The sequence below is a fragment of the Gossypium hirsutum genome, chromosome D07, assembly GCF_007990345.1.
Source record: "Gossypium hirsutum isolate 1008001.06 chromosome D07, Gossypium_hirsutum_v2.1, whole genome shotgun sequence".
In the NCBI taxonomy this organism is placed as follows: domain Eukaryota; kingdom Viridiplantae; phylum Streptophyta; class Magnoliopsida; order Malvales; family Malvaceae; genus Gossypium; species Gossypium hirsutum.
In genome coordinates this window covers 3721977-3743896 of record NC_053443.1, presented here as the reverse complement: position 1 = coordinate 3743896, position 21920 = coordinate 3721977, and the positions used below count along the sequence as shown (strand labels likewise).

Below are 21920 nucleotides of genomic sequence, written 5' to 3'. Positions count from 1 at the left end.
TTCAGTATTTAACAATAGTAAGTTAATTAATATAATATTAAAATCAGTAAAATGGTTGTTTTTTTTAAATAAAATTATTTTTATATTATTTTTCAAGTACTTATTTAATTAAATAAAATCCTAAATTAATTTATACAATTTTAATATTTATAAATTAAATTATTGTTAACTATTTTGAAAGAATTTTTTTAATTAAATCATGTTTTCAAATCACGAGAATTAATATGGAGTAGTAAACTCTAATTAAAAAAATCAAAATTAATAACAAAATTTAATAAAATTTAAAGTTTAGCAGTAAAATTTAATCACTAATAAATTTATTCATTTTTCACGATACAATAACAAATATGAATAAAAATAAAATATAATGACAAATTTTAATATTCAGATGACAAATTTTCTTTTAACCCTAGACTATAGGTGTCCATGGGTCGGGCGGCCCGGCCCGGCCGTCGAAATATGAGAGGGTTCGGGTAAAAATATAGGCCCAAAATATGGATTTGGGCAAAAGTGAGGCCTGTTTAGAAAACAGGCCGGGCCGCAGGCACCACTTTTTTGGCCCGGGTCCGGCCCGGCCCGAATATACTAAATAAATATATTTTTTTATTTTTTATTTTTTAAATAAATTTTTAGTGTTTATTAAAAAAAGGAGAGGGGCCGGGCCGAGCTGAGATCAGGCTTAGGAATTTTTTCCCGGGCTGGGCCTAGACAAAAATTTAGACCCATATTTTAGGCCGGACCTAGGATACGGGCTGAATTTTTTCTGAGCCCGACCCGGCCCATGCCCTAGACTCTAAAGAAAATTTAGTGATGTGTCACTTATCATGCCATCTTTATATGTAGTTTAAAAGTAGTTGATGGATCCCTTTAGAGGTCATGTTGTTGAAAATGTAGACTTGGAAAAGCCAGACAGGGAAATCTAAATAAAGAGATCTGATGACACTATTAATTGCCCATTAAATCATTAGCCTAACCTTAATTATTGTTGTCCAATTTTAAAAGTTTGATGCTGCTTTTCTGCCTTTTCCTCGAAAAAATAAATTTAATTATATTTTTATATAATATTTAGAGTTATCTATAGTCTCTCTTTAATTCATAAATAAGAGAATAATGCGCTTCAATGCACTCGAATTAGAGATGTGCATGGGCCAAGTCTGGCTAGGCTCAACTAAAAATTCAGGCCCGTTTGCTAGGCTCGGCCCAAAAAAGGGCCTAAAATTTTACCTAAGCCTGACCCGAATAAAAATGTTAAAATCTGGGCTCAACCTGGCTTGCCCATATTGATTTTTATATTATTTTAAAATATATATAATACATCAAAAATACTAAAAACATCAAAATAAACATTTTCCAACAAATTGAAAATAAATTTTAAAAAATATGTCTACTTAAATAACACTAAGATAGATACAACTTAATTAGCAATAAAAAATAATAACAAAATTAACAAATCTCTCTAAAATAATAACAAAATTAACAAATCTCTTTAAAATAATAAAAAAATTAGCAATAAAATAACTTTTATATAATATCCAAACAATAACAACAAAATAATAGTAACATAATAACAAAATGATAGCAAAATGGAGAGAAAATAACAAGAAAATAATATTTTAAAAAAAAGATTTGGATTTACTAACATAGGATGACACTGTCACAGCATGAGGGCTCCACATCAGCTACACAATTTCTTTGTCGGCCATTTGTAACTGGCCCCAACACCATTAAGTTTCCAACAAATCCAACCTACATTTTGACTTACATTAAATTTTCTTGAGAATAACTTAATATCCGGAGTTAATCGAATTTTAATTAAAAATAAATAAATAATTATTTATGATTTTATTATCATATCAATATTTATTATCTTTTCAGAAAATTTATTGTCTGAATACTTTTTATTTTACTTTTATTTTCTCTCTCTCTCATTCTAAGTGTATCATAAGATTAATATCTATATAATTATTTAAGTGTAGAATTTAGTTCGTGTCACGAGTTAACTCGATATCAATTCAGTTTAAGAAATTATTAAAATAACTTTACATATTTTAAATAAGTTTTATTATTATTAGGTACTTTTGTCTTTTTATGTTATTGTTAGTTTCAAATAATATGTTTTATTGTTTATTGAATATTATTTTTTAAAATCTCATATGTGTTCTAAATACATTATGTCCACACGTATACGCGTGTGATAAGATTATATTGGTAATGTTACACAAAAATTGACTATTTTTATTATTATTTTAATTTCGTACATATTACATATGTGTTATTATAATTAATTTTAAATCTTATATTTCGTTGTTTATTGTATGGCATTTTTAAACGTACACTTATGTTTTAAATACGTGATTTTTATGAACATACGTGTGATAAAATTTCTAGTTATTATACAACTCCTTAGTGAATTGGTATAACAAGATAATTGAACACCAACTCAATTGGGAAAAAATACAAGAATAATTTTTTTTAAATAAACAAATTTTGTTATAATGATCATCATGTCTTTCAATAATTTGTGCTAATGTGCTTCTTTGTTTTTTTTTTCTTTTTAAATAAAACTATAATTTCTTTTTAATTTGCTAAATATTACTCATAACTTATATATATATATATATGATAATTGGTGAAGGGTACAGGAAACGAATTCAAGCTTTATATCATAGGGGTAAATTATTAGTTAGTCATTCAATTTTTAGAGCATTTTCATTTTAGGTGACTAAAATGAAATCATTGCAATTTTGCTACTTAACTTTTAAGGCGCTTTCATTTTAGTTATCTAAGCGTTAAATCTCTAATGGCGGTTAACTATACACGCCACGTCATGATTACACTTACACTTTGCTCATCCAAATTTTTTTTTAATTTTTGATGGGGGTAAAAAAATATTAAAAAATTGAAAAATGATAAAAACTAAAATAATGCATTAAAAATTGTTAAATTGTACTTGTTTGCCCCCTTGCTCAACGTTCTATTTTTTTTTCAATATTGAAATTTTAAATTTCAAAACATCAAAATTAATTAAATAAATTATTGAAAAATTTTATCCATTGATAGTCTCAGTTGATTTGTTACTATAATATTGAAATCAATGAAATTAATTAATTTAATCTCCTCCTAAAATTTTAAAATTTACTTTATGTTTCCAAATTAAAATAAACTAAAATAACTCATCTTTAATAATTATTTATGAAAAACAATTCTTTTGATTATATGATCTTGAATTTTTCATACTAAGCTAAAAGTTAAAAAAAACCTTGCAATTAATTTAATTAATTAATTTTATCTTCCAAGACAAACAATACTCGTAACTTTTTCATCACTTCTTTACTCAAAAGAATTTTAAGTTTCATAGGTAATTATTAAATATGAGTTATTTAAGTTGATTTTGTTAAGGATAATTTGAAAACATAAAAAAATTTAAAAGGAGATTAAATTAATTAATTTCAATATTATAATAACAAATTGGTTGGCACTATCAACTAATAAAAATTTTCAACAATTTATTTAATTTATTTTGATGTTTTAAAATTTAAATTTTCAATATTAAAAAAAATTAGAATTTTTGGTAATAAGATAAACAAGTATGATTTGACAATTTTTGTGTATTATTTTAGTTTTCACCACTTTTTCACTTTAATTTTTGATTTTTTTCCCAATCAAATACTTATAAAAAAGATATTTTTTTAGGTGACTAAAATGAAAGTGACTTAAAAGTTATGTGACCAAAATGAAAGTGTAAACATTATGTGGGATGTATAGTTAACCACCATTAACGATTTAATACGTATATGACTAAAATGAAAGTGTCCTAAAAGTTGGGTGACCAAGTAGTTTATCCCACGAATGAATGACATTGTTACCCATGGTGTATTGACCTTAACTAGTTGCTAAATGCAAAAGGCAGGGTATGAGCAGAAGTCACAATGGAAGTGGGCACTTTTGCTATAATTGTGTCAACCACAATAAAACAAGAGAATAAAATTATTTATGTAGATCGATTTCCCTACGTTTGCAAAGCCTAGTTTAGTGAGATGAAACTACTATCTACAAGTAGTGCTCTGCACCCACAGACGAAGGCATATTCCATCTACAAGTACTGTTGTATATCCACAGCCGAAGGCCAATTCCAACGGTAGGAATATATTGTAAAATCTACAGCTAAAAGCAAGTTTCATTTGCAGTACTTATTATTGTGAACCCACAGACGAAAGGATATTCCAATTGCAGGAACTTGTTGCAGGAACTCCCATTATGATGTGTAGCAGTGGGGTAAGATATATTTTGTTTAAACTCGAAATTGTATGACATTTTATAAATCATGTGCATACAAATCTGGAAGTTATGTTATGAGATATATACATATATATGTGTGTGAAAATATACATGTGCGTATGATTATGATTTTTTGTAGGCAAATTTGAAAACTTGGTTATTCTGAAAACTGTTATTGTGAGCTCTGATATGTTAATGACGGTTGCATTGAAAAATTGATACTCTAAATTGAATTGCTATCTATGATTATTTTATGCAATGTTAATTAATCTGTCTTAATATCTGTTGCATTGATTTTATTGTAATTGAACTCACATTGAGTGTCAAAGCTCACTCCTCTTTAAATTTTCATCCTTACATATAACCCATCAGGTTAGGACGTGGACACAACATCTAGAGGGTCTCGACACCATCTATTTTATTTTCAAGTTATTAATGCTTATTCTTATTATTTATTTTATTATTCGAGAATTGTAATATGTTATTTTGAACCGTGATATAGGATTTATGACTTAGATTTGTTTTTATTTTGCATGACAACTTATTTAAATTCTTAAGACATTATGCTATGATTATTAATTAGTATGCATGGAACCCAATTTTTATTAAATACATAAGTAAATACCATATTTTCCGTTGCTAGAGGATAATTAAAATGTTTAGGAATAATTAAACAACATTTAATCTAAGTTTTATACTGAATTAAATAAATGTTTTAAAATGTTTGTTTTCAAAAACTCCGCTAATCTTGCTAGGCCATCTCGGTTGCTAATGTAGTCTCTCAAATTCGGGTCTAACGTCTAAGTCGGGTTGGAGAGGTTACAACTTTGATAATATTTTGTAATAAATGTAACTTGTGTTTATTTCATTAAAAACAATTTTGAAAAAAAAATTTGCCAAACAACAAAAATATTTTACATAAAATCATCTAATTTTTAAGGAAACAAAGGCAAATGCAAAAGTATCATGAAGGCCTTTATACTAGGAGTAAGATTGCATTATGTCCCATTTACTCCAAAAATGGGCAAACTAATTCCTGTATGTTAGATAAAAAATAAACTGGTATTTTCTATTAAAAAATTCATCTATTTTTAGTGTTAAAAAATTTGTGTGACTAACAAAATAACTAGACGTCACATGTCCCTTATTCAGACGCATATTAATTAATTTTTAATAGTAGGGATAGATGAAATTTTTAACAGAATGATTTATTTACACTTTGACATAATTTACAAAAATTAATTTATCTATTTTTAAGTAAAAGAGACAAAATATAATTTAACTTTTGTTGTAAAGGCTTCAATGATAATTTTACTGTAAGTAATGTGATTAAAGCGAAACCATTGGCGGTTGATGAGGGGGCCGCTGTTTCCATATTTGCGCCCACAAAATGCGCCAATCAGCGTTTCAAATCAAATCATTGATTGTCCAACACATTTCTATATGTAGCATTCACTTGAGTTTGTGCATTTGTGTTTCCATGATATATGAATAGAGAGTATTGCAACTTGAAAGTGTGGGCTCCTAAATGCCAAAGCCCCACAAAAGGTGTGGAGGTGCACGCTCGAACTCAAACTAAACTGCCCAGCGACATATTGCTATTCTTAGTACTTACGAGAGTTGTCATCCACGGTACAAAGGGGTCCCATTTTTGTCTCCCGATGATTGGGGTCAGTTTTAACACTCCCAAAGTAGCTTTTCAATTTATCACAACCCTACACCTAACATAAAGAATATGATTAAAGTTATCTTTCGGCTGAGTGACATACTAATTTTATTCAAGAATTAATTACGTTATACGTCTCTAAACTATGGTCTAGTTTCTTAATTAATCCTCATACTTCTAAATGCTTCGGTTGATTTATTAAAATATTAGTATCATATCAATTAGATCCTTCCACTAATTGGTGTTAGTTTGGATTTGACACGTAGAATATTTAAAGCATATAGATCAAATTAATTTTAAACGTGTCTGCACCCATCGAATGAACAACTTGGATATCATGTTAAAGAAAAAACTAAATAGTCCTCTTATATTTTAATGACGTTGTCTATTTCATTAAAATGTTAGATTCAAGTTGTTCATGCAAGAGATGCACACGTGTTTTAAATATGCTCCACTTTTGTTTTAAATAGGCCAGTGAAAGGACATAATTGATATGATTCTAAGGCTTTAAGGACTCAATTTGATTATTTTGAAATTTAGGGATCAACTTGGAATATTCATCATAATTTGGGGACATCTTGTGGAATTAATCCCTTATTTAATAAAGGTATTATTCAAATGTTCCATATATAGCATAATGTTAACAGGAAACAAAGATTTTGTACTTTTATGATAATCAACAAACCATCTTCATCGTCTATCCAACAAAGATAGAGTGTGTGAGACTCACAAAAACAAAAACAAAAAATCTCTTTTTTAGGATCCAATGGAATCTGTGAGGAAAGAACCTAGTCCCTCTGAGAGTACCTCGTGTGTCATTTCAGCACCAGATGCCCCTTCAATTTCAGATGAACAACTCAAAAAGCCAAAACCCAGACTCCAACTAGATCTAAAGCTATCCACAAGTGATTCTGATGTTCCTGCCTTCAATTTCAACCAAGAACTCAATCTTATTGGTTCTTTGAACACACCAGAAACACCCCAACCTGCAGATTCTGAGCAAAGAGTTTTCTCATGCAACTATTGCCAAAGAAAATTCTACAGTTCTCAAGCTCTTGGGGGACACCAAAATGCCCACAAAAGGGAGAGAACTCTAGCTAAAAGAGCTCAAAGGATAGGAGTTCATGCAGCTTTTGGAGGGCACCCATATTTCCATCACAATCACTGTTCTAGCTTGGCTTCTTTTCCACTACAAGGTCTACACAATAGATCTCTGGGAATTGAAGTGCATTCTTCAATGATCCATGAACCTTCTCGTATGATCTCTTCATCAGCTGGGTTTGGAAATGTGTATGGGCACCTTAGTTGGAGTAGGCTTCCTATAAACCAACAACCAGCAATAGGGAAGTTATCAACGGAGAATTCCCATGCAATCTCAAGACCAGGATCAACCTCTCGAGCAAGTCTCGGCAGGTTCGACAACGTAATGAGGTCAAGAATGATGGGTTTGGGTTCTTCAGCTGATGATGGTCAGGTGATTGGTACTTCTTGGTGGTCAAATGGTGGTGGTGGTGGTGGTAGTCTGAATCGGAAGACGGAGCTGCAAGAGGTACACAAGGTTGACCTTTCCCTCAAGCTCTAATTCACTATTATGCTCTTAAGAACATTTTATTCTATTTTTTTCTTCTCATTATAGATCTTTGTTTAATCTTATTTTCTTTGGAAGTAATTGTCATGTATATACATGTGTATATATATCGATCATATAGACTTGGAAGTTTGCGTATGGCTTGCTTTTTCAAAGGGAAGCAACAACTCTGATTTACATTATAAATCCCATCAATTTTATTCGAATTAATCTATTTGATAGCAGTGTTAAACCTCATCGTTAAATCATTGATCTAGAGAAGTAAGTAAACAGTATAGTTTGGTGTTACAAACAATTGAATTAGCTTCCCCATTTTCATAAAACAAGTTTTAACAAATTAAAAGTAAAATAAACGGATTGAAATGCAGAATGATCCAATTTCATTTCCCTGATTTGGAGTGGAAATGTAATTAATTGTCTTTAGGGAACCAAAGTCGCATTCACCGACTGTTACTAAATCTAGGAAAGATTTGGTTTTATGATAATATAATCCCATACCTTCAATCACGTTTTTATTTTATATCAATTAAACAATTGATTTTTTATTCACCCACCATTGCTTTCTTGTTCCAACCAAGCTATTCTGATGGCTCAGTTTTAATTATACACCTCCATTTTAACCTGCCCCACCATTTTACAATAAGTTTTCAACTTCAGCTTCTACCTTCAATCACGTTTTTATTTTATATCAAAATTTATTTGCACATTGTAAAAAATATCAATGATTTCTTAACTTATATTCCATAAACCTTCAAACACTTTACTTAAAGTTGATTTTCAATTTCTCGATCAAATGACCTAAATTTCTCAATTTAGAATTCATTAGATACAAGTTATACATACGCTGTAGAAGTGGATGTTCATACACTCTCATCTCTTATTTTGGGTTTTTTTTCCTCCTCATCAATCTGTTTCTAGTAAATGATTATTAAATTTAAATATTAGTAGACTCATATTTTTATTTTTTTAAGTCATCGATTCTGAAAATAGAATCAGACTCTTAATTATTAAATTTAAATATTAGTTGACTTATATTTTCATCTTTGAAACCTATGTTTGATCTAAGCATTTTTTTTAGAGCAATCAAACCAATTTTATGGTGTACCCATTCATTTTTACGCCTTGGAGCAAACATTTTTATACCAGATTTATGGTGTACCAATTCATTTGTTGCATCGTAATTCTTTAAACAAGTGAGTGATGCATTTTTGGGCAAAATTGATATTTTATATAATAACACTTATATTTTACTTGTTTAACACTTTAACCAAACAAAGTAATATATGTTTATTACATGATTAACAATCTATTTATCAAACAATGGGCTATTTAGTCATCACGTTAGTACACTAATTTTTTATGTTAAAACATATGTATGTTATTACAGTAGTAACCAAACGAGGCATTATATCATTAATTTTAAAACTTTTAAGTTGTGATTTTTTTTTCCAGCGTCCTAGTGATATTAAATTTCAAATATTGGAATAATAGAGGGAGTGAGGGCAGAATTAGACCCAATTGATTCTAATTCGGCTATCTTATCTTAGGGCTGAAGCAGATTCAAGGGGAAAAAAGGCCCATGCTTGTGCAAATCTGGTTCCTCAAGTTAAGCAATGAAGACCCTGTGGTCAACTTCAACTGAGTCAAACTGATAAGGGTGTGGATTGAATCTGAAGGAGTCATTTTCAAATAATATTTGTAAATTATACGTGAGCATTTGCTATAATATTGATAGTGCATTTTTATAATTCCACAGATGTGTCACGTATCCTATTTTTTATATATTTATTTTTTAAAATTTTACTACACTTTACATACTTGGCTATTAGTGTACCAAAATTTTCCTTTTTTAGTATTACATTTTGGATTGAATCCACCATGCTATTGCTGATGTTCCCAACAGTCGCCAAGTGACAAACAAAAGGAAAAAAGCCGAGGAGGAGGAGAAGGAGAGGCTAAGTTTAAAAGATTTTGATGTTGTAATGATTGTTCGGAAATGTTAATCAACATACAACATTGAGGTAATATTTATAGAAGGTAACTATAATGTATTCTCTATTATAAAGTAACGTGAAATTAACTCTTAATCATATTTCCTAATTAGTTTTAATTAATTAAATAAAATTAATAAATGGTAACAGCAATGTTAGGTTTATGGGGTTTTTTTTTTGTTTCAACTAGATTTAGTGAGTTAGAATTTTAAGATTTATAATTTTAAAGAAAAGGTTAAATTAAGATTTTAAAATTTATGATTTTAAAGAAAAGGTTAAATTAGAATTTAATGTCTAAAGGGTTTTAGGATTTTAAAATTTTATAAAATAGATTATTTTTAGAATTAAAAATAATAATTTAATATTGCTTAATGTACTGTATTATTCATTTTCTCTAACAAAATACAAAGTCACATTATTATTTGATGCCTAAAAAGTTATTTTTTTAGACCATCTTAATCTAAGTTAATTATTATTATCGATTCGCTCACATAACAATCTAAATCCGACCGATGAGGTCATCCAAACAACCAGCATTTGGTGATGTACACAACCAACAACCAACGATCTGCTGTTAACTTTAATTTGAATTTTGAGTTATTTTATATATTTTTATAATTTTTAAAAATTTTAAAAAAATGGTTGCATTTCTATTTTTTAAAATTCTTACTGAAAAACTTCTATAATTTTTCTTGAATTTTTAGAAATTCTTTTTATGCTTTTTTTAAAAAAAAAATTTGAAGAACTTTTTCAAGTTTTTAAAATTATATTTTTCATCTATAATTTATTTAGATTTTTTTCATAATTTTCAAGTTCTTTGTGGACGTGACATACAATACAAAATAGTGTCATGTTAATAAAAAATGATTGAAGGCCAATTTGCTTCAAATAAAAGAACTGGGATCAAATTGAATAAAAATATAAAAGTCAATAATTAAATTATCATTATGTATTGTATACAAAAGATCAAAATAAACACTTAACATCCCAATTCTAACATAAGAATTAAAGACTAATTTATCGATTTTTAGTATAAACACTAAAATATAGAATAGGTGGGACTAGAGGTGCTCATGGGCCAGGCCAGGCCGGGCCCATAAAAAATTTCAGCCCGAGTCCTAGGCCTGGGCCCTGCCCGAAATATGAGCCTAAAATTTTGCCCAGGCCTGGCCCGGGAAAAAAATTATAAGCCCGGGCCCGGCCCTACCCGGCCCATTTTTATTTTAAAAATTAAAAAAATTTTAAAAAAAATTTAAATATTTTTAAAATAATTTTAAAATATTTCAAAATTAAAAAAAGTATTTTAAAATTAAAAAAATTAAAATAGTATGTAAAAAATATTTTAAAATTAAAAAATAAATATATTTATCGGGCCGGGCCGGGCCGGGCTCGGGGCCAAAAAAGTGTGCCCAAGGCCCGGCCCGTTTAGATTTTTTTGCCCAAGCCCATATTTCGGGCCTATATTTTTACCCAAACCCTCTCATATTTCGGGTGGGCCGCCCGCCCCATAAGCACCTCTAGGTGGGACACATTTACACCTTTCCTTCTTCTAAAAGAAAAAAGGAAGAAAAGGTTTAAACAAATGACAGCCTAACCAAATTTTATTTCATTCCCATTGCCAAATTGTAACGCGCAGAAGTTGAAGTTGTAGACAATTTGGAGACGGATTTATGCCTAAGTTTTGAGTTCCGACCAAGAAATTGTGTACAATGTTATCCTATTCAACCCACATAGGCTCCATTTTGTTTGCATATAAAAAGTTTTATGAAAAACATTTTTGTTTATTTAACTAAAAATAATTTGATTAACGGAAAATAACTTGTAAGTCAACGTAAAATAAGTTTTCTTTCTGTAAAATAATTTATCATTTTGAAAAGCATAAGTCATTTCTCGGAAAAGAGCTCTTCTATAGGTAATATTATTTTTATACAAAAATTAACTTAAATCAAGCTAATATTATTATATTGATAATAATTTTTATTTTTATTTTTAAAAATATTTAAAATTATTGAAATATTAATCAATATTATTATATTTTTCAATATTATTAAACATACATATTAATTATTTATATTTAGTCATATAATTTATTATTTTAATAAAGGATTTAATATTTCAATTTTATTTTAATAATAAATTTTAAAATAAATATATTAAAAATAAATATTTTCTAGTATAAAGGTTAAAATATATCATAAGTCTATGAAGTCTTCACAAATTTGCAATTTAGTCTCTGTAATTTTACTTTTAAGAATTTAGTCTCTCTACTTTTCATATTTGAAAATCAAGTTCAATTGCTGACATTGTTAAATTTTTTTGTCAATTTTGTTGATGTCACATTTTTAAATAAAAATACACACTTGGTAATCATGTAACTAACAAATGATGTTGTAATGAATTTAAATTTAACAAAATATTTTTAATATATATAAAAATTATAAAATATAAAATAAACTCAATTAAACAATAAAAAGATAAGAAAATCTCAAATATATATCTATTTCATATTTTTTAAAAATTAATTAAACAATAAAAAATATTTTATACAAATTTATCTAAACACCAAAAAAAATACACTTCAATTGAAAGTAAAAGGAATCCTCCATAAGGTTAAAATATACGGTCAGAAATCCAACATCTTCAGTACATGGCAGAGAAAGGCATTAAAGAAAGAAAAACAGTCATGTGGTCAGACATCAACACCGACAAGATTTGGCCATTTCTCACCATCTTCGGTTACATCATTGTCGACCCAGTACGACATCGTCGTGTTCCTTCAGCACCCCAAAATTTATACTTACCTTACCCACCGACGAAGTAACTTTCAGTTTTAGAGATCCAAGACACTGATCTACCCTCATTTACCTTTTACATGCATCCAACTAAAAAGCTCATGCTAGAGCTAGACGCACCCTGACATCCAATTTGTCCTATGTTGGAAACTTGGCTAATTTCCCATTACGAAACCACTGTTTCAATCCAAATCAAACGGCTAAATCCAGAAATGGCATACAGCAACTAAAGATAAAAAAAAAGAAGACAAAATTATGGAACAATTGGTTTTGTTCATTAAACCTGTATGGCATCTTCGATTACAAGCAAACTGGGAGATATCAACGAATCAATCAATCTCTCCCTATAATTTTGTTTATCCTAATGTAAAACTTTTCTTATTCTACTATGTTCAATAACAAATGGGTTAGTGATAAAAATAGAAAAATCTTCACTTTTTCCAGGCGTAGACAAGCAAAGAGAAGCCGGTAGGAGCACTTAACTCGCTCTCCTCAACGCTTGCCCATTCCAGCACCGCCGAGCTTCCTCCTGATGAAGCTGAAGACGTCGATATTGAAGAAGAGGATGAGCTTCTAGCAGTCATCCACATGCTTTTCCTCATCTTTTCCCCAATACTAGGTGAACTTTGTTGACACAAAAAGATCCCTTCCTTCTCCTTCAAAGGACTCACTGCTTCGTCATTCTCAAACTTAAACATGAAAACTGCATGCCCATTGTTTAATTCCTGATCAAACAACCAGTTATATACGTCCCACGACACTTGAACTGAGACCCCATCTACTTCAATCCGCTCATTCCCTCTAAATTTCCATTTTAATCGCTTTATTTGTAATACCCTTTGGTTATCAACGCTAAAACAAAGCTCCGCACCCTCCTTCATGGCCTTACATTCAATGGAGATTTCTTTCCTTTTGCTACCAAATCTGGCTTTTGTGGTGTACAATTTGTTGCCATATAGATGCTCTCTTCTCGAAACAAGAGCTTGGGGTTTCCCAGGCTTTTGAACTCTAGTTCGGGCATAAGCTTCTTTGATAGAATCACCAACAACAAGTACCATTTCCCCGTCAACAACAAGAGCAACATAGAATCCAGATTCGGGTTCAGGGCCGGATCCAAACTTGGCCCTGGAAAGGTCCCAAAAGACATGGACATTAGAGGTAGTATCGCAGCTGAGTTTTTTATTCCCATATTTCTTCCAAAAAATGAAGGGTTTGATATGGAGATGAAAAAGGAGGGTGGAGAAGGAAAGGGAGGTAGGCGAAGAGGGAGAGAAATGAGAGCAAGGATAGAGGTGGAGGAGGAGAGAGTGACCAAGGAAGGTACAGGACCAGGTGAGGGAGAAAAGGCCTAGATTTGTATGGTAGAAACTTGTAGCAAGGTTTGTCTTACCTGAGGTTTGCGGCGGCGGCAGAGGAGGAGGCGACGGCAGCGCTTTGAGGGTGTTGTCAACGGTGGGGGAGGGGCGGAAGCAGGAAGGGAAGGAGGAGGAATGGTGCTGGCGTTGGAGGGACATTATTATTTGCGGATTTGAGATTGAGAAATATGAGTTTTCGGCTTTCGAAGGGTTTCAAGGCTATATATCAGTTGGGGTTTAGAATCTAAAGGACGGCGATTTTTCTTTTTAAATAAAAATAAAAGACGGCGTTTTTAAGGGGTTGAGACTTGAGACTCAAATTTTAATTATTCAACCATTTCTTTCACATGAATTTGAGAAAACCTATTATTTATTATGTAATAAGTTTAAGTCCACTAACATTTCCAAACCAAATTTTTATTCACTTTAATCCATTTTATTATTTGATACATTCTCACTCTCAATTTTTAGACCCTACAAATAAGATTAAGAGTTTATAATAAAATATTAAAAAATAATAAAAAGAATTTTAGACTTCACTAATAGAGTCAAAATGTTATAGAGATATATTAAAATATTTAAAAAAATATATTTAAACATGTAACAAAATTTTAAAATTAATTATGAAATTAAAAAATACACCAAATACTAACCCATTTTATATATATATATATTGTCACATTAACTTAATCATAATTTTATTAAAATATTGTTATGTTTGGTAGCAGTTTAAAAATGAAAATTTTACATTTTTATTATCGTAAAAATTACAATTTAATTTCGGTCCTCCTTAAAACAAATTTTCTGGCTTCGCCCCCGGTTTTAACGCACTCGAACTCATGCCCTCCTGCACTAGCAACAATATCGATGCCAATTAAATTAAGACTCAATCAATTATTATAAACCCAATTATTCTTGTATAATATTTTATTATAAACCCAATTATTGAAATGTAATGTGTTTTTTTTGTCCCTAAAATGTTTGAAGTAATTATCCACGTGAATCGTTATTTGAAGCCTAAGTCGTCCGTTTTATAGAAAATTCAAGATAGTATGCTATTTGATTTTGTCAAATACTAGAAAATTACTATTTAAGGTAAAAATACAAGCTCCCTAGACGGAAAATGGATTGTTGCATTGCGTGCATGAAGCCAAATTAATGGACAATTTCTAAATGGTCCCAATTTCTTAAACCTTTTACTAGTTTATTAAGGGTTTAATTCTAGTCCCAGTCCCTTTTACTTTGCACACTTTTTAAATTTAGTCTCTTTATTTGTCTGATTTGAAACTCCGGTAAATTTAAATATTCAAATATTTAATTACAAAATTAAAATCCAATTGAATAAAAGTTCATTAATAGCGTTACTAGTAACATGTGAAGAAGGGATTAGGAATTAAAAGCAAGAGGACTAAGTTTGAATAGTCCGATAAGTACAAAGAAGAAAGCATAATTAGACAATTATAAACCGATTATGGTTAATCATTGCTCCTTAAATTTTGAATTTTGAAAAAAGATATCGACATCCATGAATTTGTCTACTTTGGGCGGCCGCAATAGAAACGAAAACAGCTGGTAACCGCACCTGGCTTTCCACTTGCGCTCCTACTCTGTATGTATCTGGAATGGGTTCGGAGATGATCTGTGTGCGGACTGCTGAGAAACTATATGAATAAATGGCTAAAATCTCAAAATAAACCTTTCCAAATTAATTGAAACATCCATTAAACATTTTGTCCAAAACTTCATTCAATTGAATCTTTGAATCATGGTTTGTTTCTGATGAATTCATTTTCTTTTGAAGCCTTAATTGTTTTCTCTATTATTTTACGTACTCCTGTTATATTACAATAACTTAATTGGTTATTTACTCCTAATTTTTCTAAAAATATAAACTTATTGAAACATCATTAAATATTATAAATTATGATAAATTATTATAAAATTTTGAGAAATTATTAAAAATTCAAAAAAAAAACTATTAATAAGTTATAGAATATTATTAAAATAAAAATATTAATAAAAGTTTATAAAATAAAAATATTAAAATTTGTAGAAAAATTTGTTATTCTGTTGCTTTGGATTTTTTTATTTATTTTAGTATAAAGAAATGAGGAGATTGAAGTGTGATAATGATCAAACTTCTATGAGATACCGAGTGAGGGGTTTGAGTGACGATGAGTTCACTACTTGATAGCTTAAGCTGCGTGATGGGTAGAGGTATTCATTTACCACTTTGATTTACTATTTAAAAATAATAATTTTATATTAATATTTATATATTTATATTTAAATAATATTTTTATTACTTTTTAATATAAAGAAACAAATCAGTTTGGTGGGCTAGGTCTAGTTGGGCTCAAGCCTGAAATTTTTTTTAAAAATCGGCTTAAGTTCAGCCTAACCCATGAACAGTTTTAGTTATTGGCAATGTTTTAGTTGACGAAGGATGATGCGAAGGAGCTTAATGAACATGAGCTGAGGTATGATGTAGAACCGTGTATGAGAGAAAATAAAAAGGTGTAGTAATTTTTAATTTTATAATTTTTCTTTAAAATTTTTATTTTTTATTACTTTATATGTTTTTCCAAAAAAAAATTGTAACATTTATTTATTTTTTATATTTTTATAATAATTTATAAATTTCTAATAATCTTTATGTTTTTATAATTTATATTTTTTTAAATTAGAAATTTTAATAATTATTTTACTTAAATAATAAATTAAGCTCTTGTAAAATCATATAAAAATAAATTAAATCCTCCACGTCATCATTTTTCCATCTCAACTTGCTAAGTTAGCTGTCATGTCATCATTTTTCCATGTCAATTGTCACATTAGCTTGCCACCTCAGTTACCACGTCAGCACTTAACGATATTGATGAAAAAATGAATTCAAGGGGTTCGATGGGGTATAAATCATTGTTTAAATTGTTCAATTGGATGCACTATTCGATGAGAGACTTGATTTTTTTAACTATTTTCGAAAGGCTTATTTAACATTTTAGCCTAGTTATACAAAGGTCGCATCCATTTAATTATTATTGTTATTATTAGTTTCTCTTTCACCGTCTCATAACCAAAAAAAATTTATTGGCATAATAATAAATTTAATCTCAACTAACAATTCTTTAGTCTTAGCGTAACGATAGGGTATTAGGTTGTAACCCATGAGAATTTGGGTTCAATGTATAATGTTTCAATGCTGAGGTAATATTTTATCATGTATATATTCACAAATAATTAAAAAATTAAAAAATCATACAAAATTTCAAATTTTTTTTTAAAACCGTTCTAAAGAGAAAATAAAAACCTAAGCAATACATAAAAGTGCAAAAAGCTTTGAAAGATAATAAAAGTTTTTAATTTTCAATAAAATTATAAAAAAAACTGTAAAAAAGTTTTATTTTTTATTTTTTTTGAAAATTTAATTGCAAAAATATATTTATATTTGACTATTTCTAATCTTATGAGAAAATCAAGCATAAAAATAATTAAAATAAAAGAATACTTTTATATTTTAAAAGTTTTAAATTTTGAAAAAATGAAAAATTCAAAAAAAAAACCTATAGACAAGTTTTAATTTTTTATTTTATTTTCATATTTTTCATATTTTTTTTTATTTTTATAAAATTTAAATTATTTGTTCATGTAAATATTAGATAAAATAAGGTCATTTCAGCAAAAAATTACACATCGACCAAAAGAAATTGATTCGTGTTGGATGGGTGATTACTACATGGCATTATTTTGAGGGTCCAAAAGATTATGTTAGTTAAAATACACGCTATTTAATTCCAATTGCCAGCTGGAAAAAGAAAACAGAACAAATATGAAACGTACAGTTTTCTTTATGGTTGGAACATAACATTACTTGATATTAAATCAGTCTAATATTTATATCCATTTTTTATTTATTTAAATTTTAAAATATTAATAATTTGAGTGATATGTGTGACAGCTCTTTCATTCATTGAAGAGAGGCAACCATAAATTAACAATATTTGGGTAAAAGTAGTAAGAAAAACCTATACTAAAAAAAAGTAGTAAGTAAAACCTATACTAAAGTAAAAAAAAAAATAAAGTAAATTGATGTTTATATATTAAATTAAAATTTTTATCCATTTATCCTATTAGAAATTAGTTCTTATAAATCAGTCTGAGGTACACACAATACATCATTTATCAATGTTTAATTATTCCGTCAATCATATCAAATTTTAATAATATGAATAAATGAAATTTTTAATCTAATCTAATTTTTGATATAAACACTGTCATGATATTTTTACGCAAAAGTAAGTTGAAATTAATGGTAGATGTTGGTGTAGCCACGGAAACTAATCTCACTAACGAAGCTGGCATTGTCTCCACACTTCACTCTGTGTTCCATATTTTATTTGAATTACAACAGCTGGTACTTCCACGTACTTGCAATTTGTTGCTCCTTTTTTTTATTTTAGACTGTATTCCTTCATTATGACACCTTCCAAAAATAAATAAATACAATTTCCCAATGTTTGAAATCTGAATTTTATTTTTTAATAATTTATATGGAATACTTCTACTATATATAAATTAATTACAATCTAATCTAATATTATTCAAAAAGTATTTATATTGTTTACATCTACTTATGCTTGTTTAAGTTCGAACGTCTGTCCGAAATTTGGGTGGGTTTGTGCAAAAAACATTATATTTAAAAACTAGGCTTTATCAAAATAAATTAAGCCCGTTTGAAATATGAACCGAGCTCAGCTTGACTTGGCCTGACTCGTTTTTTAAGTTCATAATGTTTTATATTATGTTATTTTTTATATATTATATATAATTTGTAATACAAAAATTATATTTATAGTTGTATATAATACTACTACAAGATAAATATTAAAAAAATGTTAAGATGATTATATATAATATTTTAATAAATAAAAAAAATAACTATTAAATACTAAACTAAAAATCATATAAATATATATTTTTAAATTTTTAAAAAATTAATATGGACGGGTTTAAAATGAGTTTGGATTAGCTATTTACAAATATGAGTAGGCTTAGACAAAATTTTAAGCCTATATTTCAAATTGAACTAGACTTAAACAAACATAATGTATATTAATATCATACCTACATCTGACTCCACCTTCCAACGATAAACACCTTATTCTGAATTCGGTTAACTGAAAAATCAAAAAATAATTAACCGACCCCCAACTGAAAAAATTCGGTTAACCGGCCGATTAACCGAATTCAGTGGGTTAACCGAATTTTTTCGGTTTTACCCGAATTTTGCGCACCCCTATTAAAACTACCCAAATCATGAATATTTCGGATTGGATAATCAAATCAAATTTTGAATCAGATTTTGGGAGGAATTATTATATATTTTTTTTCTAAGGGAGAAAATGAAAAAATAAAATTTAACGGTTTTCGCAAAGATAAAAGTAAAATAAATAATGTCCATTTATTTTTGGCTCAAGGTCAAGAATCCCGTGACATGATTGAAAAAGAAAAGAGGCAAATTCAAATTGCTTAATAACTCTAAAAAAACTAATAATAGAAAACAATTTTTTTTTAAATATTAACATTTTTTTATGATGATTTATATAAAACTATCTAGTTAAAATTACTAGCCATATTCACAGGTCAGTAACGGTTGTTAGGTCGAGTGGTAGAAGGGTTAGTCAATGCAGAGTCTCAATTTTTTTCGGGTTCGAAATAAATTGTATATTTTTATAATAGTAAGGGTGTAATTTTATCATTTTAATAATTTATATCTTTATAATTTTTAAAAAGGTTAAATCAATCTTTTATCAATTTAGGAGAGCAACGTGTAATTTTACCATTATTAATTAAAAATTTTATAAAATTTTACTATCTTAAGAGGCCATGACCTCCTAGATTTCCACTACGTTACGCCACTGGTTTTCGTAGGAACACAATGTAACTATATGACCTAACCATTTAATAATTGAATATTAGAGAATCATTACAAATAATAATAAATTAATTCCATCAATTAGTATTGTGTATAATAAGAAGGCATATTGCACTTCTAAGAACAAAATTAAAATTCGAACTTTAGATATGACATTGTTTAGAAAAATAACTAATGAATCGTAAAATAAATACGGAGAAATTATGCAGGATATTAATTTTAAATACAAAAGTAATGCAGTATTTGTTGAACCGTAAAGAAAGGAGTATCTGAAAATTGAAGAGTGGCGAAGGGCTTGTGAAAGTAAATTGTGAGGAGGAGAAATGTTTACCCAATTTCCTTCATTTCATTGGACCACTCATAGCACTTTACTCCCACGTTTAACTAATTAATACGTGCTTTTTAGCTATGAATGTTTTTGTATATAATATATATTAACTAGTACGGATTTATTTTATTTAATATAAAAAAAGTATATTTAATAAATTTATACTGTTTTTTTGTTACATAAACATAATAATATTTTATAAGTGAAAAAAATAATATGTTAATTTAGTTTACCTTTCTGCATGAATTTTGTGTTAAATATACAGAAATTTTATTTTATTAAGGATTACATTAAAATATATATATATCTTTTGTTATATAGCTCATTCAATTCCTTAATATCTATTACTTCATCAATCCATTTTGTTGTAATAGAACAAATTCTTCTTAATATTTTTCCATTAAGACTTTATATTGTTGATTTATGTTGAATCTGTGGTTAGATATTCAATTCTTTTATGTAAAGCATCCATCTAAAAACTCCCAATAATGATCTATTGTTAGAGTTGTCATACCCGGATCTTGTTTAATCTAGTCTTAAAAGTTTTAGGCGTAACTTACTTGTTATAGAAAATAAAATAGAGAGTCAAAACAGGGAATCTATAGGGGCGAAAGCCTGACCATGCCACACGAGTTGAATTCGTATAAAACTATACTTCTTCTATCTCTGCCATATATTCCAACATATAACCATGAAAAGAATGCCCCGATCTTTCACTTTCCTGGAAAAATACTCTTGATCCCTTAGGTTAGTAACAACCCAATTCTTTAAATCCATCTACATAAACTCCACAAGCTTACTTGACTTGACAACAAGGCACCACACTGACAAAGTTGCAGTACATTGACGCAAAACATGACTTAGGGTCAGTTTAGTATTGCTTTTAAGAAGCATTTTTGGGACTAAAAGTACTTTTGAAACAAAAACCATTCCTAAACAAGCTGTTTTTTTTAGAGAGAAAAGTGATTCTCCCAAGCCAAAAATTGGCCCTAAAGCATTTTTTCCAAAAGTTGAAAATTTTAGCTTCTTCCCAAAAGCACTTTTGAGAATTAATGCTAAACTAAACCTTATACCCCCTATCATATCACTACATAACTGACATCAAGAATTCCACAACACATGCTTACGTACTCTCTTAGTATTGGTGAGAATTCCACCATTATAGACTAACCAAAAGAAAACTTTGATTCGCTGAAGACCACGAAGTTTCCACACCCATTTCCAACTCCCATGACTGCCTTTGCACTTTGTCTTTCATAAGCAAACCTCAGTGTAACAACCCAGTTTTGACCCTAGTCGGACAGTGGTTTTGGGACCACAAATCCAAGTCAGAAAAATATTTTAATATTATTTTCTGTGCTTATAGTATGTGAATTGACATGTGTGAAATTTTCGTGATTTAATTTATCTGTTTGTGTGCTTAATTTGGGAAAAAGGGCTAAATCGTATAAAAAATAAAAGTGGCATTCTATATGTTAAATGTGCTTAATTGCTATGGCTTGTTAAATGGGAGGTCTTTATGATGTTATTATACCATTAATAGTTTGAGTGAACCTTTATGGACATATATTAATTAATTATCATGTTTTATAATAAAGAAGAAGAAAAGGAAGCTTTCATGCGTTTTAGGGTTCGACCATGTTAATGATCAATTGAAGGTTAGTTTTTGATCTGTTTTTGATTATTTCTATGTTTTTGTGATCATTGCTTCGTGTTCTAACAAGCCCATGCCTCAATTTTTGAAAGTGTTGATGATTTTGAAAGTTGTCATTGATGAATTCATGAGTTCTATGATGCTTGATGATGAATTATGCAAGCTTAGTGTTTAATATACATGTTTTGTAAAGTGATTTTTGACAAATGTCAATTAGGGATTTAATTGTGAAATTTGAAAATTTAGGGGCTTAAATGTGAAATAAATGAAATATATGGGTTGCTAGAGACCATATGAAGATTCGGCTAAGGCATGGTCTTGATAAATTTTGTG

The 21920-nt window shown here is 28.8% G+C and overlaps 2 protein-coding genes across 3 annotated transcripts; one reads left to right on the top strand and one right to left on the bottom strand.

Moving 5' to 3' along the window:
* The first annotated feature begins 6599 nt into the window (after nucleotides 1-6599).
* On the top strand, nucleotides 6600-9344 carry LOC107953749 (zinc finger protein 3). Its single transcript, XM_016889145.2, has 2 exons — nucleotides 6600-7502; nucleotides 9080-9344. The coding sequence occupies exons 1-2, from the start codon at nucleotides 6711-6713 to the stop codon at nucleotides 9083-9085; spliced, it is 798 nt and encodes a 265-aa protein (XP_016744634.1). The 5' UTR covers nucleotides 6600-6710; the 3' UTR covers nucleotides 9086-9344.
* Nucleotides 9345-12568: 3224 nt separating this feature from the next.
* LOC121219255 (uncharacterized) lies at nucleotides 12569-14005 on the bottom strand. 2 transcript variants are annotated; one of them, XM_041097098.1, is made up of 2 exons: nucleotides 13706-13918; nucleotides 12569-13440 (listed from the first exon to the last, which is right to left on the bottom strand). In XM_041097098.1, exon 2 carries the CDS (start codon nucleotides 13371-13373, stop codon nucleotides 12747-12749), a length of 627 nt encoding a protein of 208 aa, XP_040953032.1. In that variant the 5' UTR covers nucleotides 13374-13440; nucleotides 13706-13918; the 3' UTR covers nucleotides 12569-12746. The 2 variants fall into 2 exon arrangements, with proteins under 2 accessions (XP_040953032.1, XP_040953031.1); XM_041097097.1 differs by having other exon boundaries at nucleotides 12569-14005.
* Between the last annotated feature and the right edge of the window lie 7915 nt (nucleotides 14006-21920).